The 27325-nt window shown below is 37.2% G+C and overlaps 2 protein-coding genes across 3 annotated transcripts in view; both read left to right on the forward strand.

Annotated features, from left to right (window-relative positions):
* Positions 1-24452, forward strand: part of LOC128513892 (cystatin-B-like) — a 29711-nt gene extending 5259 nt beyond the window's left edge. Inside the window, exons 1-4 of one of the 2 annotated variants that reach the window (XM_053487445.1) lie at positions 22174-22257; positions 22376-22455; positions 23938-24039; positions 24134-24452. In XM_053487445.1, coding sequence (XP_053343420.1) covers positions 22387-22455; positions 23938-24039; positions 24134-24262 — 300 coding nt within the window. In that variant the 5' untranslated portion in view covers positions 22174-22257; positions 22376-22386 and the 3' untranslated portion in view covers positions 24263-24452. Of the gene's footprint in view, positions 1-22173; positions 22258-22375; positions 22456-23937; positions 24040-24133 lie in introns of those variants that run through there. The other variant, XM_053487446.1, reaches the window with a different exon arrangement.
* On the forward strand, positions 2673-4455 carry LOC128513891 (cystatin-B-like). The gene is made up of 4 exons (XM_053487444.1): positions 2673-2796; positions 2914-2993; positions 3971-4072; positions 4159-4455. The coding sequence occupies exons 2-4, from the start codon at positions 2922-2924 to the stop codon at positions 4285-4287; spliced, it is 303 nt and encodes a 100-aa protein (XP_053343419.1). The 5' UTR covers positions 2673-2796; positions 2914-2921; the 3' UTR covers positions 4288-4455.
* Positions 24453-27325: the final 2873 nt, after the last annotated feature.

Consider the following 27325-nt stretch of genomic DNA (forward strand, 5'->3'; position numbering starts at 1 on the left):
TCTCTCTCTTTCTCTCACTCTCAGGGTCAGTGGTAGCTCAGAGGGCTGAGGCAGTGAGGTATTGATCCTTAAGCCTATCTGCTCCAGGGGTGCTGTATCATGACGGACCCTGCACCCTGACCCCAGTTACACTGGAATATGCGTAGAACGAATTTCGCTGTGTAGTACTGTATATGTAATAAATAAAGGCTTAATTTAAAAACTCTCTCTGGCTCCTCCTACTTAGTACACACTATGTTTTTTTTATTCTTGCACCCTTAAATGCAATTTCTAAAAGTCATAAATAACACTTACTGCATTATTTGTAGATGCCATGAAAGCACATTAAACATGACAGCATGCTACAGTGTGTAACACTTTATTTGTTATTGCAGTCAAATAGTTCTCCATGGACTTTCAGTTCATCACTTGACTGTAGTCTGTACTTATTTTGTCAGAATTTGTGTTTTTAGGACCGGAATGAAGTTGGCACGCTTTTTGACGCTATTGTCCTGCTCTTTTTGGTCGCCAAAAAGAAATTTGAAGTCAATATTATTTTTGAGGTTTTGTTTAAAAAAAAAAAAAACAATAATAAATAAAATAAAACATTTACTTGCTGCTACAATATTAAAGCCTTTATGTGGAGGGCTGTCCGAGCTGGAAGAGGCCACTGCTGTGGGTCAGTAGATCAGTGATGATAAGGTTGGTGGAGTTTGTTAAATTTTCACCGTCGTCATCATCACCATCATGTAATGTTTCCAGAGTTTATCCCAGGAACACATTTTACACAATTTAAATGCACTTTAAAAAAAAGGTTTAAAGCCATTTATTTAACACTTTTTAAGAGGGGTCTCCAGTGTCAGCTGGGGTTGTGTATCGTTTTATTATAACGATACCAAATCAATACTTTTAAAATGGAACTAGTGTTTGAACTGATACTTAAAAAAAAAAGCCACAAAAAAATGGTGGAAAAATTAAAGAACACCTTTTTTTTTTATTATTTTACATAAACAATATACAGTATTAAAAGTATGTTTAAAGTATACATAAACATAAGTAAATCCAAAAAAAACACAACAAATTTACATACTACCTAAACCCAATTACAATAATTTAACACTATGAACAGAAAAGTATGGCATTCCTGATATCCTAAAAACGAGGTTTAAATTTCATTAATTCTTTTGAAAAAATATGACACCTCTCCTGACTTTGCTAGGGTTAGTCTGACTGGGGTCGGGGCTCCCACACTGCCAGTTGATGTCTGCAAGCTGTTAAATACGATGCATCTCTCTGCGTTTACCTTCATCCCGTATGTCCTCAAAAAAGGTTTGACATGTTTTCCCCTTAAACGCAATTGTCAAAAGACATTGGTTGTGTGTTGAGGTGTTGCAATCTTTTGTTGTGAAATACAGCCACATAGAATGTTTAGCTTTAGGCATTTTAATTTAAGTGTGTTTAGCTTAGCTAGCTAATGCTACCAGCTACAGAACAGTCAGAACAGACTATTATGCATAATTGCGGGACTTGCCTTTCACTAAAACATGCCTAAAAATGTAACAGGTTTAAAACCAAACTCTGGGTAAAGAGAGAGAGAGAGACTTAATTCAATACAGTAGAACCTTGAATTACAAGCATAATTCGGTCCAGAAGCGGGCCCATATTCCAAAACACTCATAAATCATAGCAAATTTTCCCATAAGAAATAACGGAAACTCAAATTATTCATTCCACAATCCCAAAAAATAAATACATGAAAATGATCAAAACAAAATATAAAGTAAAATAAAACAAATTAACCTGCACTTTACCTTAAAAAAGGAAAAATAAATCTCAACAGATAAGTGATTCCGTTTATGCGCACAGGCGCTGTGTGTGTGTGTGTGTGTGTGTGTGTGTGAAGTAAGAGGAGAGATCAGCCTCCCCCTTCTCATCTTACAAAGGAAACATTTCTTCTCTCTTATTTGACTTTTACACAAACACACATGTACACACAGACACACACACACAAAGGAGAGTGTGTGTGAAGGGGCACAGTGTCAAATTACGCATGCACACAAACATCAGAGAGGGAGAAAATGAATCTTAAACCTCTCTAATGAGACTTTCTTTTGCTTTTCACATGCTCACACATGTGTTATAAGAAACAGTACACATGCACTGTACACACGCGCTTATAAACACAAAATAAAAAATGTTTTACACGCACACACGTGGTTACAGTGTTATAGTAAACAGTACACGTGTGCACAGATGTTGATTATACCAGTGAGACTAAGACCCAGCAGGGGAGACAATTACCCACAATTCCGCAGCGCGCGAGAGAGAAAAACCATTGGCTCAGTTGAGATCATGTGATGCTCGGCATCAAAACAAGAAGCGCTTGCGTGATACATGATATTCGGTACTTGTAAACCAAGACTTGTTCTTTTTTTAAATCAAAATTGATTAAAAATCTTGAAAATCTTGCGGAACACTCGCAATCTGAGGTTGCACTGTACACTAAACCTGTTGAGTGACTGTGTTACCATAATAATATTCCCTTTTACCCAGGGTGCATTCATTAAAAATACATTTAAAAATAATATTTAGTATTTAATTTTATGTAACATGTAGTTACTTAAGAAAACCCGAAATTCAAGGCCGAAAAACATTATTTGCTGAATGATTGGCTGTTCACATCAGAGGTGGGACACAGCCTGGTGATTGACTGTACTATTTATGGCTGTGACTTGATCATATGTACTGTATTTGTGGCTCCATTTGATCTTCTTCTTTGTGCAGGAAGTTTGTAGTTTGAGACTCCGCTCTTTGCTGGTATGTGTTACTATAATAGAAGTGTCCGGTTTGCATCTGTTAACTATGAAGTTTTTGTTAATAAATAAATAAATACATACATATAATAAATCATTTAAATTAAATGTTCAATTGTAGCTTCAATAATGATGCCTAAAGGAGGAGGGCTGTCTGAGCTGAAAGAAGCCACCGCTGAGGTTCAGCAGATCTGCGATGAGGTTGGTAGAGTTTGTTTTTATTCCTCCACATTTCTTGTTTTTCTGCTAAAACAGTTTACTGTATATCATTTACTTTGATCAGCACATCCTTTACTATACAGTCAAATCGCCAGTGTTTATTAAAAAAAAAGAGTTTATTTAAGTCCAACCTGACTTATAGAAACACTGCTGGGTGTTAATTCAATACTCAAAGTGTTAAGTCACCACTGGGGAATTTGCTGAGTAGCGCGCTCTGGTCAGGGTCCTGATGAAGTTCGAACAGGAAAAACAATCCATCACGATAAAAGTTTTGCTATTTTTTCTGCAGCGTCTTTAACTGTAGAATTTGGTGTTTTAATCCTTTTTCAAATTTCTTTATCATCATTATTATTATTTATATTCTTTTTTTATATTGGTCAGGGTTGTCCTATTCTTATCACTGCCACTCAACTGGCATCCCAGCTAGTTAGCTAGAAGTGCTGCTCTCCGATCAGCAAGTAGTTCCCTGAAAAGTAGACAGCACAGAGAGCAGGAGGGGCAAGATCTGCCTTAGATGAAGAAGCAGATCTGGGGGACTTATGCGTATTATGGTGAACTGGTATTTTTAGATGCTGTCTTCCCCACTCTCATTGACCACACATTAAAAAAAAAAAAACTGATGGAGTGACTGCTTTAATTAATTTTAATTATTGCTTTAATTTCCAGGAAGCCCTTATATCTGTGTTTCCTTCTAGCTTTCACTTTTAGTTACGATGCCATAGTTAGTCCTCTCGGAGTCTCCGATTGCACTCTGCACTAAATATACACCTTAAATCACCTTATGTATTATGGGACTGTGACCATACCCAACTCTTCTCTTCTCACTCTGTATTTGTGTTATTGAAGTTACCATGACTTTCGCATGTAACAGTTATAAGTAAGAACAGTTATGTGTGGGAGTCATGAAAAAATATTTCGGGATAAAAAAAAAAAAAGGGCTAATTATTCTTAATTTACAGATGAAGGTTCACGCAGAGCAAAAAGCAGGAAGAACATTTGACATCTTCACTGCTAAATCGTACAAGTCACAGGTGGTAGCTGGGACAAACTATTTCATCAAGGTAGGACACGAAGACACTCATTCAGTCTTATACTGAATAAATCTCAAGACATTTTTCTTTAAATAATAACTGATGGACACTGACAGGTGCATGTGGGTGGTGAGGAATGTGTTCACCTGCGTGTCTATAAGAAGCTGCCTTGCGATGGAGAAAACCTGGAACTTCATGGAGTACAGTCTTCCAAAGCCCATGAGGACCCCATCGAACACTTCTGAACATGTATTCCATTGATAAAGAAGCAGAATTGAAGCAGCACTAACACTCACAAACAGGAAGTGTGTTTGAATTTGTATTTGGAATGTCACATGGGTAAAGTTGGGTTTATTCTGTATTGATGCCTGAACAATGAGCTGCTTGAGTCAATAAAATGTTAGTGATAATTATCATTTACTCTTAGTGATGTTTTTTCTTTTGTTATATGGGTAAAGTCAGTATTGAAAAGGTCAGTAAAGGTTTTTTTTTTTTTTTGATGATGTAAGATATTTATGTCATGTTCTACAGTTTCTGAATTTGAATCGCATCTGTTCTTTTGCTTAACTATATTTCTGCATGGCGTCATGTTACATAACCACAGTGGTGTAGAGCAAAAATAGAGATTGGTTCATGTTCTCTGGTGTGAATGTGTGTATTAAATAGAATTTTGTGGAAATTTAGTTTAATACACTGAACCTGTTAAGAGAACGTGTTACCATAATAATATTCCTGTTTACTGTATGTTACTTGTTCAGCTTAAGTAAAAAAAAAAAAAAAATTCATTATTGTAATGGGTTTTACGCGTGGTTGACACAAACACAGGGTCTTGAAAAATCAATTTATTTAGAAAAATAGGAAAGGAAAATGGTTTGAGGGAGGATGGAAAGAAAGGAAAGGAATGTACAACATGTGAAAGAGGTGTGTGCACATACAGATCTGGTGGCAGTGCCCAGCTGGCATGTGGGCGCAGCCTGGCGAGCAATGGTGAGACTGGATAAGCGTTGGCACAGCTCCTGCATCTCCATGGGCACTTTTCATTCAACCGGCCCCTCCCAGCTGTTCATTGGCCTCAGGCGGAAGTCTCTTTTGATGTCCGACGGCTGTGGGGCTTTCCGGGCTGGGAACAGGGGCCTTAATGTGGATGCACAGCGGGCTTTTTCCCTCTTTGGCGGCAGGATCCCGAAGGCTGGTGCACGTCATGTATGTATACATATCGCCAAAAGTATTCGCTCACCTGCCTTCACATGCATATGAACTTTGTGCAGGCCAGTCAATTTCTTCCACACCAAACTCGCTGATCCTTACCTTCATGGAGCTTGCTTTGTGCCGTCATGTTATACTTGTGAATATTTTAGGAAATTTTCTACCTAATTTAGTCATGTTTAATTCCTCCCCGTCACTAGAGGGCTCCCACATTAAGGCTACCACTAGCACTCAGTCGGGAGGGTCGGAGACTATCCCGTGTTTCCTCCGAACCATGTGACGCCAGTCAACCGCATCTTTTAGAATTGAGCGAATTTTTTCACACTTAGAGGACAGCGTTATCCGCTCCGTCTGCTTGTTTCAGTGACACAGACACATTAGTAAGGGGTGCAGAATAAGACCTTTGTTTGTGTTTGAGTGTGTCACTCATTTTAGAACAAAACAAAATTTCCCTTCAAATACTGGTAACCCAATAGATATAAATGGTTGTGTCATCAGTGTTTGATTAAAATGATTATAAAATCAAAATGTTCTTAAGCTTTTATCTTAATGGATAAATATACTATAGTAATTTTTACTATAAATATAAATAAACTATAAATAATTTCTATAGAAATCTACAGTATACACTAAACTATAATAAAACTGTAAAGTTGGCGAGTCATTAAAGATATTTCCAAAAAAATAATTTATTTGTCTGGTCGTTTGTGCATACATCACGTAAAAATACTGAACAAATTTTAATGGGTTTTCACAGGTATATTTGGCCGAGCTTAAGAAAACATATAGGCTTTGTTTCATCACAATCGGGCCACAGGAAGCAGACCATATGCACATTTAATAGGAACATTAAATAAAAAACACCCTTATATTATAAAAAAGCAACCTTAAAAAAAATTATTAGTTCATCTCAAAATTCAACAGAGGGCGCTGTACATTTTTTAATATGCACATATGAGTGTGTAGTAAAAATCTACTTAATAAACGCGATCTCACAACTTTATACTCCTTTACGGTAACGTAAAAATGTTAATTTATTTCAAAATCCAACAGATGGGGCTGTACATTTTTAAAAATGCATTAATGAGTGTGCAATTAAATTTCATGTGAACAAAATCGTGGGAACATCTTTTGATGAATAAATCATTGGAGGAGTCTGAGCCGAAGAGGCCCCGCACGAAGTTCAGCAGATCTGTGATGAGGTTGTTGGAGTTTGTCTTTATTCCTCCACTTATCTTTTTCTTCTGCTAAAACAGATTACATCATTTTATTTGATCACTTACTCACTTAAAGAAATTATTTGAGTCTAACTGGACTTATATAAACACTGCTGGGTGTTAATTCAATACTCAATGGCCACTGTGGAATTGCTGAGTAGCATGCTCTGCTCAGTGTCCAGATGAAGCTTAAACAGAAAGTAACATCCATAATAATCAGTTGAGCAAAGTGGGAAAATTCATTGACTGAGATGACCTATATGCAATTGAAAAAAAAAAAGTAAATATACATTTAAACGTTTATGCCCCTGCCTTTCCAAATATATAACGAGACACTTAAATGTGCACCAAAGATTCAATAATAAATAAAAGAAGCATTCTTACCAAATTTAGTCGGGAAACCTTTAATTTACATTTGTATCAAAGTAATGAGTAAGCCATGATTATTAAACACATGACTTATAAACCTGATCATATGACCTTGACAAATGTTTTCCCTACTTTAAATTTTCTGGTTTTAAACAGTTGCAATAAAATGACGACTACAGTAAATTAACACATGCAGCTGACAGAAGAAGCAATCCAAGAGTCACGGCCATCAGAACAACAGCTGAAGTTTAGAAGTAATATTATGCAACAGTTAGTTGGCAGTATAACAGCAGCCTCACCTGACTGATTAATCCTTAATTTTTTGTTTTTTATCAGACAAGGAGATGGAGCTTGTGGAAAGGGAAGAAGCTCAACATCTTAGAGATACTGTTGACTTTGTTCAATACCACAAAGCTACAAATGCAAATCCTGAGCTGCCAGTGATCCAGACCCGCTCTGCACTCTGGACCTGTTTAATTCATCCTGTGCCCTGCTTCTGGTTGGAGATATTGTTATAAACCAAATGGCATGACCTTGCTAAACACCTAGCTGGTAGCGAAGGTAAGAGTGCACAAACAAGAGGTCGGACAAGTTGCTGCCCAAGCGAGCACTTTCCCACTAGACAAATCAAGGTGGGGTTGTGTTAAGCTAGCCACATCTTAAGAGATATGCGGTGAAGTATGTGGCCATTCAATGCACGAAATACTACTGTGGAGGAGAGTGGCTTGAATTCCATTCCAAGTTGATTAGTAAGATTTTGATCTATAATATCAGAATCAGTCTACCAAAGCCATCTGAGTAAGGGATTGCTCATCCACATGGATTTGGAGCTGAAGCAGAGGTTTGGCAGGCTTGATGGGAAAAACAGTACTAGGGCTTGGCATTAATCTTTCTGTTAATGCCAAGGCTTCTTTTTTAAAGGACAGATATAAATGATACCCACCACCAGACCCACCACAATACAAACATAAACCATCAGATTTTAATTTCTGCTTCTCCGCTGCGGACAACTGGGGGGCGGTAATCTGCAATTGTTCGAGAAACATAGCTGAGATTTTGCTAGGACTGGAGACTCAGAAATGGAAAAATTTTCTCTCATAGGCGGCGATCAATGCAGGCTGCTGATGAGATAATCTAATGTATTGAGGAGATGTCAAGCAAGTAATTCATCTTTGACCCTCTCAAACAGACCATGATAAAAGTGCATGCGCGAAAGGAAAAGCAATTCTCATTAGAGAGTCATCTGACACAATAGCCCCCTCCCTCCTCTCGTCTTACTTCAGCTTCACACACACACACACACACTAATGTAAACACTGCTCTGTTGGGATTCTTTTCAAAGGTAAAGTGCAGTAGCAGGTTATTATTTTTTTTTACTTAATATTTTGTATTAATTATTTTATATAAATATTTTGGAGCGAATCATCTGAGTTAATATTATTATTATTCAGTAACAAATGATGCTTGTTTAACTGGTTTAACTGTACTTTATTTGTCCCACAATGGGGAATATTTAAAGAAATCTCTAAGTTATAGAACATCGTAACAAAAAAACTCTACAAAGACCTGTTTCTCCTGCATATCGTCCCGTTTAAAGCAGATGTGGTTCGGTACTAGGGTTTGTGACTTGAGTTGGCTGGACCAGGGGTGTGGACAGAGAATGCAAGGAGAACTGCATTTAGGAAGGTAAAGCTAGATGTGCCCCCTAGTTCTAAAGTTTGGCTGTATCCATGTCTGGCAGGACAAGCCTATGCCCACAGAACCTGAGCTCTCCCGCCCAGCCTCCTCCCGAGGCCTCTGGGCTGAAGGTGGGTTAAACCCAAAAGCAGGAAAAACAGAGGCAAAGGGCGATTTAGAAACATTTATTAAAGTTTAAATGTAATGAAAGTGGTCAAAGAGATTTGAGAACAATAGGAATGCAATAACTTAAGTGTTTGCTGATGTATCACACACCCACCCATACACAAGAAGCTCAATGTCAGGCTTGAGGAGTGGACTGACATGGGAGACTGGAGAAGGCAAGGCAAGGCAAGTTTATTTGTATAGCACATTTCATACACTGGGAGATGGGATTTTTGTACAGTTGCAGCGCGAGGATACACGCCTTTAAACATCGCTGGACCCAGGTACGAGAAATCAAAGACGAAGCACAAGCAAGGAAACAAAGGAACCAGCATTCATACCTCCTAATAAAAAATGGACCCCTGTACAACCATACCGAGCGCCAAGGAGAACCGCGGGACCTACTAGTCATTCCACAGGGTAAGGTAGACACTGTCATGCACCTAGCTCACACACACCCACTTGGCAAACACCTGGGAAAAAAATACAATAGAAAAGATCAGGGACAGGTTTCACTGGCGGGATTAGACACCGAAGTGAGGAATTTCTGTCAGCGCTCCTCGGAATGTCAGCAAACTGCGCGGCGAAAAACTGGCTCCACCCTGTTAATCCCACTCCCCATCATCCGCATCTCCTTCGAGCGCATCGGGATGGATCTCGTCGGACCACTCCCGAAATCATTAAAAGGACACAAACACATCCTTGTGACTATCAACTATGCCACATGCTATCCCGAAGCAGTTCCACTACGGAAAACAACGTCATGCAATATAGCCAAGGAACTTGTGCTTTTGTTCAGCCCCATGAGTCTGCCGAAGAAAATACTGACAGACCAAGGAATACTGTTTATGATCAAACTGATGGCCGACATATGCCGGTTGCTGCAGATTAAGCAGTTGTGCACTTCAGTATACCATCTGCAAAGGGACAGGCTGTTAGAAAAATTCAACCAGATGCTAAAGAGGTTGTTATGGCGAGTGGTAAATAAAGGAGGACGAAACAAGGAACAGCTCCTCCCGTATGTTCTATTCGCGACTCGGGAAAGTCTTCAAGCCTCCACAGGATTATCACTATTCGAGCTATAGTTTGGAAAAAGATTGTGAGGTCTCTTGGACGTGGCGAAAGAAGCCTAAGATGAACAACCATCACCATTTCGCTCGGTGGTGGAATATGTATGGGATCTACAAGAAAAATTAAGCCGAGTACTGCCTATTGTACGAGAAGACATGGAAAAAGCACAAACGGAGCAACAGCGCGTATAACAGCGCCCAGCACAGCCTCGTCTAAATCAGATTTCGGAGTTTGATGCTTATCCATAGGTGGATGACCTCATCGATCGATTAGGAAAAGCTTGATTTATTTCCACCCCGACCTAACGAAAGGATACTAGCAGGTGGCCCTTACACCAGAGGCGAAAGAAAAAACAGCCTTCAGCACAGGACAAGGACAGTACCGGGTCCTCCAATTCGGTCTCCACGGGGTCCCAACAACATTCCAAAGGTTAATGGACATAGTGTTTAGCCACCTCCGCCCTTACACGGCTGCATATCTAGATGATGTGATTATCCATCTGGGCAATTAAAGCGAACACCTATACCACCTCAGGGGAGAGTTACAAGAACTCCGAAAAAGCAGGTTTGACGGCTAACCCCAAAAAATAAAGAGGGGTCGGGTGCTGGGGCTTATAGCCAGTGCATCTCACATCAAAGCAGCAGCCTAGGTCATAGGTCCTCGCACATCATCGAAGCAGAGTCAACCTGACTGTTCAACCTGTGAGTTCTCCCGCACTGCTCTGGCGGAGCTCTGAAAGCATCCCGGTATTTGCCCCGTCTGTTCACCTCCCTACAAACCGCTGAGTACAGGTGATTAAGACTCTGCGTGTAATTTTGCTGGAGGTTAACTATATACGTGTTTTCTTGCTTCACACTAAGCAGCAGAAAATAAAGCACACCTGAGTTCACTGCAACTTGGCCTCATGTCCGTGATTTTAGTGCCCACTACGGAGCTTTACAGTTAGGTTTATATTTAGTGAGCATATCTGTGATGTATATGGGTTCTAGGCCATTAAGTGACTTATTAACAAGTAGGAGAAGAAATTAAGCAGCACAGGAACCATTGTTAAAGAGTTAAAGGAAGTTCCTTTAATGGGAAGCCTGAAGGCCAATGCATAGTGAGAGAGGGGTTTGGTTCTGGCCAAAGTAGGGATGTACAACAGTATCTGTAGACATTGCTTCACAAAGGGCTTTACTATTTACTCCCAAATTTTTTCCCACTGAGCACTCATCCTCCTCCAGAAAATCCTCCTTAAATATTTACAAATGGATTTTATTAAAATGAAAGGGGAAAAGTACTGTCTAGTGATAGTGAACATGTTCTCAAAGTGTATTGAGGCTTTCCCAAACTCTAAACAACATACGAGTGTATTAGCCAGGGCACTTCTTACTGAAGTCATCCCCAGGTGAGGGATCCCTGATACGACTGGCGGTGACAATGGGACCCCCTTTCTTAATCATGAGTGAGAATTTGGACTTACTTTAGCTTCTCACACACACACACACACCAATGGAAACACTGCTCTGTTGGGATTCTTTTCAAAGGTAAAGTGCAGTAGCAGGTTCATTTTATTTTTACTTAAAGTGCCCCTAATATGCCCCCTTACTTAAAGTGCCCCTAATATTTTAGTTTGCTACTATTGCTTAATGAGTCTCTTAAAACAGGATTACATGTATGCAAGGTCAAAAAACACTGTAGTTTTCTCCAAAAATAGATTTAATTTTACCCCATTTCTAAATGATTTGTAAACGACTCGTTTACAAGCAGTTCGAAGATTCAGTCTGTCCTCTCTTTCCTGGCTGTTCCTTTGAAGGCAGGTCTACGTCGCGAACAACTTGCCCGCCATCTTACAATTAAAGTTACCACACTCTTGTTAATGTGACCGAGAATTCAATGCCGGGTTTGCTTAAACACTTTGTAATATAAAAAAAAACCCAATAAAAAACGAGAGCACACGAAATCCTCGTGCATGCGCACTTTGCCAATTTGCAAGTGTTAAGTTCAGTTATAGTGGAGAATAAACAGTTAAAAAGTATTTTGTGTGCTCTCGTTTTTTATTGTTTTTTTTTATAGTACAAAGTGTTTAAGCAAACCCGGCGTGAATGCTTGGTCACATTAACAAGAGTGTGGTAACGTTAATTGTAAGATGGCGGGCAAGTTGTTCGCGACGTAGAACGTGGGCAGGCAAGTTGATTGTGAAGTAGAACGTTGGCGGACATTATGCAAATATGTTACAGAGTAATGTGTATAGCACATTTCATACACAATGGTAATTTAAAGTGCTTTACATAAAAGAAAATAATTATAAAATAAAATAGAAAATAGATAATAGCAATAAAACTTTTTAAAGAAAACTTTTAAATTTGATTAAAAAAAATTTAAACAGTTTGCAATAAAACTTTAAACTAATTAAAATTTTATTTAAATATAGAAATTTATTTTAATAGAAATTTAATAAAAACTAATTGAAAATTACTTAAAAATCAAAATAAAACAGTTTATAATATTAGGTAAACATAAAATAATGCAGTTGGTTCAGACGTAGCACAGTGCTCATTCAATAAATGCACAGCTAAACAGATGAGTTTTGAGGCTAGATTAAAATGTGACCAATGTTTTAGCACATCTGATCTCATCTGGAAGCTGGGCAGCATAATGGCTAAAAGCTGACTCCCCTTGTTTTGTGTGAAACCTTGGTATTTCTAACTGACTCGATCCTAACGATCTGAGTGGTCTGTCCGGTTTATATTTAGTGAGCATATCTGTAATGTATGTGGGTCCTAGGCCATTAAGTGACTTATAAACAAGTAGGAGAAGGAATTAAGCAGCACAGTAACCATTGTGGCTAGGCATCAGGAGTGAATAAGTGAAGGCAGCCTTTGACTCACATTGAGTTAAAGAAAGTTCCTTTAATGGAAAGCCTGAAGGCCAATGCATAGTGAGAGGGGGGTTTGCCTACCAGAAGGGGTTTGGTACAGGCCCAATCAGAAGCGAATTTGCCTAAAAAGTCTATTTTCTTTCTATGCAAAATTGACACATGGACTAGATTATGTGTCAAAAGGAGGGATGTACAGTATAACAGTATCTGTAGACATTGCTTCACAAATGGCTTCACTATTTACTCCCAAATTTTTTGGAATTGATGTGTCATCTGCGCGACTAACAATGTAGGGAGGGGCATTAAAACCCCTCCGTGCACTCATCCTCCTCCAGAAAATTCTCCTTCAATATTTACAGATGGATTTTTTTAATTGATCCCTAGCAAAGTGGAAAAGTATCCAAAGTGGATTGAGGCTTTCCCAATCCACAAGATGCGAGTGCGTTAGCCAGGGCACTTTTTATTAAAATCATACCCAGGTGAGGGATCCCTGATACGATTGGCAGTGACAATGGAACCCCTCTTCTTAATCATGCTCTGCAACAAATGAGTGAAAATTTGGACTTTGACCTAAAACAATGCTGCGCCCACTATCCAATGAGCAGTGGAGCAAAAAAAAGGCATCCTGAAAAACAAATTGGCCAAGTGCTGTGCAGAGACAGTACTGCCATGGGTAAAAGACCCCCACTTGCTGTCATGTACAAGTGTACAAAGTACGGCGAAGGGCGGACATTAAGCCTGTTTGAGATACTGTTTGGCTGGTTGACAGATCTTCCAACACAGGTATAGTGCCAGCCGTGGTCCTAAGGAAATTCACTAAACAATGTCAAGATAAAATGCTTAACTATGTTCTCTGCTTTGGCTGTAGTTCACAAAAAGATGAAGGACGCCTTTGATAGAACCCAAGCAGACAGACCTGCACAACTGACACCTGGGAAATGGATCATGGTGAAGGACTTCAAGAAAAAGAGCCGAAGGGCTAAGGTGGCAGTAACTGTACCAGACTCTACTTAGGACAAATACAGTAGTAAAATTCCCAGAGTGAGCGACGTAGAGCCTTGCAAGCCACTTTAAGTGGGTTCCAGAACTGGGCTCAATGTCAAATGATAGTTAAAGACGTAGATCCATAGGTTGTCCCTGATGGTGTTTTAAAGCCACGTGAGGTGGGATGAGTGCAAATTGGGCCACACTTGAGCACCAATAATCGGCAGGAAATGCGACAGCTCACTGTTCAGGTAGCTTAGATCGGTGCCAATACCTCAGGCACCTTATGAATAGCCCTGAGGACATCTGGGACAAACAACTGTTTCCAAAAGCTCAGGACCCTACATAAAATATACACTAACACTACATCTAACACTACTGGCTACTAACACTTGGCATTAAAAGTTGTAACTTGCCTGTTTATCAGCACCCGAGGGAACAGCTCTGTTGTTTTCTTAAATACACATCCTACACATCTCTCAGCTCAAGCCGCTGAGCTTATTGCCTTATTAGCTTATTGCATGTCTCACAGACATCCTCTGACAAGAACATCACACACCATGCCCTGATATCTGCTCTTCAAGATGCCATCCTGTTGACCAAGACTATTGCTGCATGTAAGTGTAAGGCTCACACTATCAAATCTGATTCTGTCCTTCAGGGAAATGCGAAAGCTGACGCAGCTGTCAAGGCTGCGACCAAACTTCCTCTTCGGGATGTGGTTTCACTGAAGGGGTTTGGTACGGGCTCAATTACATGCCATGTTTGCCTAAAAAGCTTTTTCCTTTTTATGCAGGCTAGACCATGTATTAAAAGGAGGGATGTACAACAGTATCTCTAAGGACTTACTAAGGGCCTTACCAAAGTATTTGGTTCACTAAGGGCTTTACTATTTACTCCCAAAATTTTTGTAAGAGATGCATCATCAGCACTCCAAAGCCCAGAGAGGGCAGAAGTAGTAGTTTCCGGCACACCCAGTTTGCTAGCAGCTAATTCAAAATGAGAGAGGGTGGCTTGCTAGGTCTGTGTAACCCAAAGGGAATCTTAACTAATAAAGAGACAGGCAAATGGACACTGCACAGTAATGGACACTCATGGACATTACTCATCTGAAGACTCATGCACAGTTGTACATACTCCGGACATTCATGGACATTGTACATTGCACATTCATGCACATGGACATCTACACAGACAAGCACATTTGCACACTTCCTGGACATTTCCACTCATTGTATAGATAAGTTTTTTTTCCACTCATTGTTTATTTATTTATTTTTTTTATATTTCTTATATATTTTTTAAAATATTTTTTATAGTTTGTCCTCTTTTTTTTTTCTTGTTGCTTTTACACTGCTTTTACATTTTTAAGGTCACTTTAAGTCGTTAAGTCATTTAAGCATTTCACTGCATATCGTATTGTGTATGACTATGTATATGACAAATAAAATTTGAATTTGAATTTGAAAAGCATGACAGGTAAGGGTATCAAGGGTGTGGGAGGAAGTACAAAAGAATTTAGGAAAATCTTCTTTGTCTTTCGGCTGTTCTCTTTCAGGGGTCGCCACAGCGATTCATCTGCCTCCTTCTAACCCTATCCTCTGCATCCTCTTCTCTTACCCCAACTAACTTTATGTCCTCTCTCACTGCATCCATAAAGCTTCTCTTTGTTCTTCCTTTAGACCTCCTGCCTGGCAGTTCCAACCTCAGCATCCTTCTACCACTATGCTCAAAATCTCTCCTCTGAACACATCCAAACCACCTCAATCTGGCCTCTCTGACTTTATCTCCAAAACATTTACCATGGGTTGTCCCTCTGAAGAAATCATTCTTAATCCTATCCATTCTTGTCACTCCTAAAGAGAACCTCAACAACTTCAGCTCTGCTACCTCCATCTTTGCCTCCTGTCTTTTCTTTAGTGCCACTGTCTCTAAGCCGTAGAGCATCGCTGGTCTCACCCTGTCCTGTACACCTTTCCTTTCATTCTCGCTGATACTCTTACACTGATACATAACAAACCTAAAAGAATTTGGGCCAATCTACCTTACCATCTCACAGGGAACATATGCCCCATGGCTCCCTGTTATCGTGGAGCTAAGACAAAATGGCCAATACAGAAAGTGCCTCAAACAAGATGGCCGGTGACCCGGAAGTGTAAATCATAAGAGTATCAAAGTTAGGCAGACACCTCAAACTGGTCAGTTTGATTATGGACACTTTTTTATTTAAAAAAATAAAAAATAAATAAATTATATATATATAATTTTTTATTATTATTATTTTTTAAATAAAAGTGTAATCCCTACCATATCCATTAGAGGTCATGGATTTAATATGAGGCTAAGATCCATTTCATAATGTAAAATATAGCAATTTAACACAAACTGAAATGAAATCGCAAATACACAGTGTTCCTTGCTCCTGGAAACACACCTTTTCGATCCTTTGATCTACATACCTCTAGGTAACAAATACACACCACTCCTTGTTCCTGAGAACACTCAGGAACAAAAAATATAAATAACATATAAATATAAATAAAAAATTAGTACTTAAACGCATGTACAATGTCTTCTAAAAGTATTTTTAACCCTTGAACTTTTACACATTTCTCACGTCAAAGAAAGCCATTGTCGAAAAAGCCATAAAGAAGTCTCATTAGCAGTTTGCAACAAGCTTCTTACGAACTTTTATTTTTCATGGATCTCTTGGCTGCTTCTCTGATTAATGCTTTCCTCACAAAGCCTGAGAGTTTAGATGAACAACCATGTTCTGTTAGGTTTGCAGTTGTGCCAAACTCTTTCTATTTTCAGATGATTAATTGAATAATGCTCTGTAAGATGTTTAGAGCTTGGAATTTTTTTTAATTCCCTAACCCTGCTTTAAACCCTTAGCCTTCTCCACAACTTTATCTTTGACATGTCTTGTGTCTGCCTTGGGCTTCATGATGTTGTTTGTTCTCTAATGTTCTCTAACCAACCTATGAGGGCTACAAAGTACAGCTACTATAGATTAAATTACACACAGGTGGAATGTATTTACTAATTCTAAAAACAATTGGTTCCACTGGATTTTATTTAGGTCTATCAGAAAAGGAGGCTAAAAACAAATGCATGCCACACCTCCCAGATTTTTATTTATACAAAATTTTGAAAAAAACATTTATCATTCTCTCTCCACTTCACAATTATCTGCCACTTTGTGTTGGTCTATCACATAAAATCCCAATGCAATACATTTATGTTGGTGGTTGTACCATGACAAAATGTGGAAATATTTAAGGGGTATAAATACTTTTGCAAGACACTATACATCTATACCAAGGATGTGTGGTTCACTCATTTATTAAATGTAAATTCTTTGAATTATTTAGGCATATTACAGTACATTGTTCCTGAGAACACTCTTGGAAAATTGATTTTTCTTTTTTTTCATTATTAAATTATATGTACAGTAAAACCTCGGATTATGAGTAACGCAGTTTGCGAGTGTTCCACAAGACAAGCAAAGATTTTTAATAAATTTTAACTTGAAAAACGAGCAAGTCTCGGTTTACGAGTACCGAGTATCATGTAGCACGCATGTGCTTCTTGTTTTGACACCGAGCGTCACATGTTCACAACTGAGCCAACGTTTTTTTTCTCTCTTGCGCTGCGGAACTGTCGGTAATCGTCTTCCCTGCTGGCTCTTACTGGTATAATCAACATCCGTGCATGTGTGTACTGTTTGCTATAACACTGTGACCCCGTGTTTGTGCGTAAAACATTTTATTTTGTGTTTGAAAGCGTGTGTGTATAGCGTGCAAAAAAAAAAGAAAGTCTCATTAGAGGTTAAAGATCCATTTATCCAAAAATTCAGCACCACACACACACACATACACTAAAGGTGAGAGACATAGAGAGAGTGTGTGAGAACCAGCACAGAGCTAAAGTCTTCTTTTACTTTAGCTTCACACACATACACAAACACACTCATACACGCACACAGCGCCTGCACGCGTTAACGGAATCTGTCTGTCGGGATTTTTAAAAACATTTTTTTAAGGTGAAGTGCAGGTTAATTTGTTTTATTTTTACTTTATATTTTGTATTAATTATTTATATGTATTTATTTTTGGGGGCTGTGGAATGAATAATTTGTATCCATTATTTCCATTATTTCTTATCAGAAAATTTGCTTTGATTTATGAGTGTTCACATAATCCAAGGTTCCACTGTATATACTACTACACAAAGAGTAGCTTGTACACAATGTACACTATAAGTGCCTCCCTAAACGACAAAAATGCAAAAAAAAAATTAATTATAAATGACATTAAATGGTGTATAACTATGAATACATACAACACATGCCCCCTTAAATCACTTAAGGAAATTTAAATTCAATTCAGTTTTAAGGTTTGAAAAGAGACAGAAACTAATTACCATTATTATGTTTTTAATCACTTGAATACCTCCACCTTCTGGACTCGAGTGCCACTCAGAGAAGTGCTCAGCATGGGAGGCCTCCAGTTCCAAATGGACGAACAAAAATGATGGCAAAATAAGAATCCATACATTTGTGTATGCGCTTACTTTCCATGGCGATGACAGTCGTTGAAAAACTTATATTATTTAATTCAATAAAAAGATAAGGAACAATATTATCATTTTTATTTTCTCACATTTACATTTTCAAAATTTTCTTTGGATTCTGTAAAGCTGTTTTGCGGCAATGACCATTCTTAAAAGCGCCATGCAAAAAAAATTGAACTGAATGAGTTTAATAAAATTTTATTTACCTTTATAGAATTATTTTGTATTTAAATGATAACGATTCTGTATTTAAAACATGATGTGAGATGCAGAACGAATAAAAAAAAAAAAGATTTGATAGCGATTCTTCCAAAAAAATTACAGGATTTAAATAAACGAAAACAAAACAGGTTATTTTAAAACATGATGGACAGTTCTTTAAATATGACAAAACAAACAGTATTTAACAATTATTGTTTTATGGGCATAGGAACCTTTTCCTCATATTATAAAATCTTAATACACCTTAGAACAGAATTTAATACAAATATCACTATAAATGACAATAAATAATGAGGCATTGTCATGAAATAAATATACAAAAATCTATTTAAAAAAATAGATGTTTTACTGTTTTCTTCCTTATTTGCAAGGTTCAGACCCTCATATAGTTATTTGTAATAACCTTTAAATGCATTCACTATGTCCTTTGAGTTGACATTAGTAATGTATCTGGGTGTTTGATTTTTGAAACAACTCTTAAGCCTTACATAATTAAAAAAGCTAATCTCATCTTTGTTACTCATCTCTCTGCTTACAAAACTTAAGTGTCCCCTCTGCTTTATATGTAAGTAAGTCTTCCAGTTTCTTTCTTTCCTGTTTTAAACATTCTAAAATTTTAATTTTACCTGTTCGTTTATGTTTAATTTCTAGTTTCTTAATTTCATTCTCTATCTCATTCCTAGATGTTATGCTGCTATGATGCTATTACTGCCTTGGTAACCTCCCACAAGATACGTAGAAGGAGTAACCACCCCGTTATCATTAATATCAAAATACTTAATTAGTTGTTCTCTTATTTCTTCTTTGGCCTTACAATCATTTAGTACTGACACATTTAATCTCTAGTATTTAAACTTTTTAACTTGTCCTAAATTAAGTTTTAACCTAATTGGCACATGATCAAATATAGTTATAGTATCTATTTGGCATTCCTTGACATTATGTAGATCTGTTCTAGAAGTACATAAAAGGTCTATTCTGGAGTAACTGCCATGGACATGTGACATAAAAGTAAAATCCCTCTCCTTAGGGTTTAAGTGTCTTCAAACATCCACTAATCCTAGTTATTCCTAAAAGAACTTTTACTTTTTTTTTTGCCTGTGGACCCTTTTCTGCTGGTAACCTATCTACATTACTATCTAATACACAATTAAAGTCTTCATTATGGGTTACTCTAATATGTAACCCATAATGTTGTGTGCATTGCAATATTTTAAGCAAAACTGTGCTATTACTCTGCTAATTAAACCTTCACACTCTGCTCTTACTGGTGGAATGTGCAATCAATGAAGGTTGAGCACCAGGCTGGTCAAATTTAGCCATGAAACCTTCAACAGCAAATTGTCCAGTATTTCAGTTTTATTGTCCAGACCCTGTATATGATATACAATATTATAACATTATTGTAAACACAATATTCAACATGTCTTTACAAATCGGTAAGTCTGTATTTTGCACTTGTTCAGGAAAAACCTGATGGCTAAATGATTTGCCAGAGTAGGATTGTTTTAGGCAGTAAAATGTTTATGTTCAGTGCATTATTGAAGTAATCCTTAACTTTTACACCCAAGGGTTATGAATAAGAACAGTTGTGTGTGTGTGTGTGTGTGAGTCATGAAACATATTTCTTGATAAAAGTGCTGATTACTAACAATTAAAGTCTTCACCTATTAAATATGTTCCCTCACCCTTCTGAACTAATAGAGAGAAAACATTCTTGAAAAACTGTGGGTGGTCTTCATTGGGTGCATAGAGGTTTAAAATAGTATTTTTTTTTGCCTGCAATTGTTCCAACTACCATTACATAAACCTGGTCCACCCACTTTCTTCTAAGTTTTAAATGCTCCCCATCCGAGGTGTGTCTCTTGAAGAAGTGCGACAGAACATTGCATTTTTTTAAGCTGACTAAATATTTTCTTTATTTTAATTGGGCTGCTCAGTCCTTTTACATTATAACTAACACAAATTACATCCTCCATTTAACTTGTTATACTGTTACTGTATATGCGCTTGTATCCGATATGTTCCAGTAAAACGGAAAAAAACAAAACAACAACTTTGGGTGTCAAAGGGCGGTAGTTAACTTGGACAAAAACGAAAACAGAAACTATGTACACGAACACACATCCATTCAGCCCGGTTTCTCTCCCATAGGCCAAATCCTGTTGAAAAAAGGGACAGAGAGTTGTGGCGTTGACTCTCTAGGGTATCAAAAGTGCACTGAGTGCTTGCAGCCTTTTTGTTTTGAAACACAGCTGCCTCCATAAGTGAGATATGCGCAAGACACAGCAGGGGAAACGATTACCCACAACTCCGCAGACACAAACTGGATAAGGGCTACAGAAAGTGTTACCAAATAAGGAGTCAGGAAGTGCAATGAAAGGGTTGTTTCATGGACACAGGAACCTTCTCCTCATATTATAAAATCTTACAATGCACCTTTAAATTATAAGAGAATTTAATACAAATATCACTATAAATGTCAATGAATAATCAGGCATCGTCATGAAATAAATATACAAAAATCTATTTTGAAAAATTTAACTAAGTGTCTTTGTAAAAATGAGAAAAGATGTGTATTCATGACACATGTTGTTTTATTAAGCTACAGTAACTGATAATGAACTCTGTCTCTCTGTGAATACACTGTTGAATTGTGGAGACTGAGACTTGAACTCTTAAGATTTCAGCAGGCGTTCTCCAGTCCTTCTGGTGTCTTATCAATAGATTCCATTCAAAACCAGTTTCCCAGAGCTTGAAGCCAAACATCCCTCTCCACACTCGACTAGGAAAAAGTAAAAGACTTCATGTTTGACTAAACTGCCTGTGCTTCAGATATACAGTAGGTAGTCAATGTGGGGGGTTAATTAAATACTTTATATTTAACCATCATGCATGTACTGTTTCTCTGTGTCTGTTTTTAGGCTAATACAGTGCCCACTGTATGTTTATGTAATAAGTTATGACTAAGAAAGTCAGTTTGCAAACATGCAAATATTCATTCAAACTGGTCTCTTCTTCCACCCGGATACTTAAGGTATAGTAGAGAGTCATTTGAAGCCCAAAAGAAAGGCTACTGACACTTTATTATGGGCCCGTGTCTACAATCTTTCGATAGGGAAGATACTCATCTTCATACTAAGGTCTCAGATTAGATGTACATATGCATGAGTTACGAATAACTCTAAGAATGTCGCCCAAAAAATTAACTATTATTGGTTGCTGCTTTAAAAACACTGTCAATTTTAGAAAGCTGTTTGGTTAGGTCAATAAGTCAGTAAAGTCAATCATCGGCTGCTACAATAGAATTTCTGCATCTGAAATAAAAGAGAATGTTGTTTAATGGCAATAACTTTTATCTCTAAGAGGGTCTAAAGTCTAAAGAGAACTGAGTGTCTGAGTTGTTAAGTTTTAAGATTATTTGGAAAAAGAATATTTTTTTCTTGTTGGGTCCAGCATATAATAAAACCTTACAGATAGTGAAGGAGTGACAGTAATTCAGTCATTAGTTTGTTACAGTTATAGTTCTGGCTTACTCTCTCTTGTATTCACTGCTTATAACATTGTTATGAATATAAGAAGTGACACGCCTTCACAATTTAGTAATTAAAAAAACTATATATATATATATATATATATATATATATATATATATATATATATATATATATAATGTATATATTCTATATTATAAAATAATATTATACAATTAGTGATTGGCTGTTTGCTTTAGGGGTGGGGTGCAGCCTTGTGGTTGGGTGGGTTATTTATGGGTGGGACTTATTCCAAATCATACTGTATTTGTGGCTCTGTTTTATGTTCTGCTGTGTGTGCAGGAAGGTTGCAATTTGAGACTTCACTTTTTACTGGTAAGTGTTGCTATAATAGATGTATCTGGTTTATGACTGTTATCATTGGAGTTTTTTGCTAAAAAAAAAAAAAAAAGAAAGAAAAAGAAAAATAATAAACTAAAACATTTTCTTGCAGATACAGTAATAATGTCTTTATGTGGAGGACTGTCCAAGCTGAAAGAAGCCACTGCTGAGGTCCAGCAGATCTGTGATGAGGTTTGTGGAGTTTTTTATTATTATTATTATTATTATTATTATTATTTCTCTACATTTCTTGTTCTTCGGCTAAAAATGTTTAGATAACTATATTTGTATCACCAGTGATTTAACATTTCAGAATGTTTTGGAGTCCAACTGTACTTATATAAACACTGCTGGGTGTTAACTCAATACTCTAAGTGTTAAGTCACCACTGGGGAATTTGCTAAGTAGCTTTTTTAAAAAAGTTTTTTTTTCTACAGAGTTTTTAACTCCTCAAAGTTAGTGTTTTAATCTTTTAAATTCCATCATCATCATTATCATCATTATTAATCATCATCTTTTTTTTTTTTTTTAATCCTGGTCATGGTTGTTATTGCTATTTTATTCCAGGGACACATTTTACACATTTCTTTAATGCACTTTAAAGTTTTTAAATAATTTGTCTAACATTTTTTGGAAAGAGTTTCCAATGTCAGCGCTCTTTAACAATTAATGAGTTTTCCCATAAGGTAAGTTATAAAGAACAGAGGAGTTTGTACTTTATGTTTTCTCATTAACACAACAAACTGCTTTTTAGTCACGTTAGCTTTAAGAGAAAAATTAAGAAGAGTAAAAAAAAAAACGACAGATTTTTCAGTTAGCAATACAGTTCTAGTTTCAGGCATACTCTTTCTTGTATGCATTATTACTGTTATATTTAATATACAGAGGTTGGTCAATGAAGCTGAAACGCCTGGTTTTAGACCACAATAATTCATTAGTATGGTGTAGGGCTTCCTTTTGCGGCCAATACAGCATCAATTCGTCTTGGTAATGACAGATACAAGTCCTGCTCAGTGGCCAGAGACGTTTTGAGCCATTCTTCTTACAGAATAGTGGACAGGTCACTACGTGATCACCCCAAAGTGGCTCAATAACATTTAGATCTGGTGACTGTGCAGGCTATGGGAGATGTTTAACTTCACTATCATGTTCATTAAACCACTCTGTCACCAGTCTTGCTGTGTGTATTGGTGCATTATCATCCTGATACACAGCACCGCCTTCAGGATACAATATTTGAACTATTGAGTACATGGTCCTCCAGAATGGTTCAGTAATCCTTGGCAGTGACGCACCCATCTAGCAAGTATTGGCTGGTCAAATTTAGCCATGAAACCTTCAACAGCAAATTGGCCAGTATTTCAGTTTTATTGTCCAGACCATGTATACGATATACAATATTATAACATTATTGTAAACACAACATTCAACAGGTCTTTACAAATCGGTAAGTCTGTATTTTGCACTTGTTCAGGAAAAACCTGATGGCTAAATGATTTGCCAGAGTAGGATTGTTTTAGGCAGTAAAATGTTTATGTTCAGTGCATTATTGAAGTTACCTTAACTTTTACACATAAGAGTTATGAATAAGAACAGTTGTGTGTGTGTGTGTGTGTGTGTGTGAGTCATGAAACATATTTCTTGATAAAAGTGCTGATTACTAATAATTTGCAGATGAAGGTTCACGCAGAGCAAAAAGCAGGAAGAAAATTTGCTATCTTTACTGCTAAATCCTACAAGTCACAGGTGGTAGCTGGGACAAACTATTTCATCAAGGTAGGACACGAAGACACTAATTCAGTCTTATATTGGATAAATCTCAGGCCCCTTTTTCTTCAAACAATAACTTGTATCTTATGGCCACTGACAGGTGCATGTGGGTGGTGAGGAATTTATTCACTTGCGTGTCTATCAGAAGCTGCCTTGTGATGGAGAAGACCTGGAACTTACTGAACTCCAGTATCCCAAAGCCCATCAGGACCCCATCGAATACTTCTGAACAAACAATATATTAAGAAAGAATCAACATTAAGACTACAGTAACATTCACAAACAATAAGTGTGTTTGAATTTGTATTACATTTGAAATGTTGCATGGATAAATTTGAGCATCAACGTTTATTCCTTAAATATAAAATTTTCTGAAGAAATGATCTGCTTCTTTAATTAATAAAAATATATATAGCATATTGAGCATGTATGTCCATCTTGAAAAATGCAATACCTGTAATGAAATTAAGGGCAAGAACAAACTTAAACAGTGCTGTATTCATTATTTCAGAATTCTAAAAAAAAATCAAACTGATTAGAGAAAGTGAATCCTGAAACTAGAAAATAATATTCCATTTACTGTAAATAAAACTGACACTGTTAGTGTGTCATTAGAGAGGGTGTGCCTCCTCCCTCCTCCTTTCGCCTTCACACACACACACATACACACACACACACACTTTAAGAAAAACACTGCTATGTTGCAAATCTTTTCAAAGTTCAAGTGCAGGTATATTTGTTTTATTGTTACTTTACAGCAGTGATTCCGTTAGAGATTGACTTTAAATATGAAAAAAAAAACAGTATTTAATAATTTAAATTAATGAACATTAGCAGGACTTAGTTTAAAAAAAAGAAGCTTAAACTAAACTTTATATTTAGCTACCAAATTTTTAAACAAATGTAACAAGAACAAAAACTTTCTTGACCGAGGACAAAATGGAAATGGAAAATACGATAGGAAAAACATTTGCATTTTCTAGTTAAACAAGGAAAGGAGGGAGGGCTCCTGTGTAAGATGAGAGAGATGCGCGTACAAACACAGTAATGGAAACACTTATCTGTCTGGATTTTTTTTTTTTTTTTGACTTTTTTCAAAGGTAAATAAACTTTAATTATTTTCATTTTTACTTCTATATTTTGTATGAATCATTTTTATATATAATTTTTTTGGGTTGTGGAATGGATAAATAAGTTTTCATTATTTCTCATGAAGGAAATTTGCTTTGATATATAAGTGTTTTGATATACAAGCAGGTTTCCAGAACAAATTTTGGTCGCAGTCCAAGGGTCCACCACCTATATTAAAACAAATAGTCATCTGTGTAATTAGTAATGACATCAATTGGATGGCTTGACACAAAAGTACATGTGAGTAGCTTAACTGCCAATTTGTCCATCCATCCATCCATCTGTACATCCATCCATTGTTTTGAGAACTTTGTGGTGTAAACCCTAGATAGAGTACCAACCTGTATGCCCAAGAACACACAGACACACAGACACACACACACACAAATAACAATTTGGAAGCAAAAAATCAGGCTACAACACAGGGCTGTGTTGTACCCATCAGGCACAGAGAGAACATGCAAATTCCATGCACACAAACCAGAGGTCAACACCCTCAACCCTGGAGGTGAAAAATGGCATTGCTTGTCCTTGTACTATTTTCACAGATTTTTGACTAGCACAGGGGATGGCATAAGGCATTGGGAGCTCAGTGGCAGGTGTCTCACTTGCCATGAGGAAAGACCAGCCAATGGCCAAAACCTCAGTCCAAATGTAACACAGCAAGTTGTGTGCGGATAGGATGGTTCACTACTAGTGATTGAAAATTTGAATAATTTTTGTGACTCGGTTCTTTGGATCTCGTTCATCAAAATGAACAAATCTTTTTTGAGTCATTTAGTTCAATTCTTTCTTTTCTTCATTTCATTGTATTTTGATGTATATTTTCTGTTCATTGTTACAACGATTATTTAAACATATTTGTTTTTTAAATATGCCAAAAATAAATTGAACAAACTTTAAATAATTGTGCTTTGAAAATTACACCAACCTTTTACTTAAAGTATATTTTTCCTAATATATATTGGAAAGTGTACTATAATACAATTATTTTGAAATATGTTTAAGGTTTAATTCCAAAAATTGGTAAAAGCATTATGTTAGTATACTTTTTACATATTAAATGATGGTAACTTTTTGGTAGTATATTTGCAATGTACTATCAAAGATTTCAATATAATTGTAATACACTAAAGTGTATTTTTTTTCACTAGGGCTTCAAAGCAATTAATGCATTTCTGTTGATCTTGAATCTCTTCCATTACTTGTATTTAATCTAAACTTTTATTAATAGTTTCTAAATTGCCCTCTGGCTCTGTTGTGTTCTGCTTTTGGGTCCAACCCTTCTTATAACATTTTGGTTCAGTTCAATTAAATTTTATTTGTATAGCGCTTTTAACAATTGACATTGTCGCAAAGCAGCTTTACACAATTCAAATAAGTTTTTATGAGATGTGAATGTGTATGAATCAAAATGATATGATTGTCCCTGATGAGCAAGCCGAGGATGACGGCGACAGTGGCAAGGAAAAACTCCCTGAGATGGTAATAGAAAGAAACCTTGAGAGGAACCAGACTCAACAGGGAACCCATCCTCATCTGGGTGAAAACAGATAGCAGGGATTGATGTGCATAATATTATGCGAGACTGGAAGTTAAGCATAAGAGGAGATGTGTAAGATTAAAGTCCAGTTTGTTCCTGGAGGCTCAGGTAGAATGTAAGAAATTTCAGTCCTGAACTATTGAGCGACTACAGTCACAGGTCCTCAGAGAACAACTGTCTACATCAGTCGAGGACAGGACCACCTTCATGGAAAAATGGAGCCATCCCCAGTCACCACACGTATCCCAGGCAGACCACACGGGGCACCCATGTGATGAGATCTCCAACCAGATGCAGGACTCCAGGACGAGTTCAGACAGGTCCAGAGGGCAGAGGAGGTCTGGATAACTGGCAGCTCAGGAGTGACATGTATAGCTCAACAGAGATAGTTAGAGGAAAAAGGAGAGAGGGAGAGAGAGAGGAGAGAGCAGAAGAGGAGAGAGCAAAAGAGATGGATAGGTGGCAGTTAGGTATGGTGACAGTCGAACAATGTATAATGTGGATGTATATGTAGTGCAGAGTGCAAGCAGGGACTAAAGCAGTGCTAGCAGAAGACTAAATATGACAGCATAACTAAAAGGGGAGAGCCAGAAGGAAACACAGACATGAAGGCTTCCT

Source organism: Clarias gariepinus, chromosome 26 (genome assembly GCF_024256425.1).
Source record: "Clarias gariepinus isolate MV-2021 ecotype Netherlands chromosome 26, CGAR_prim_01v2, whole genome shotgun sequence".
Taxonomy (NCBI): Eukaryota; Metazoa; Chordata; class Actinopteri; order Siluriformes; family Clariidae; genus Clarias; species Clarias gariepinus.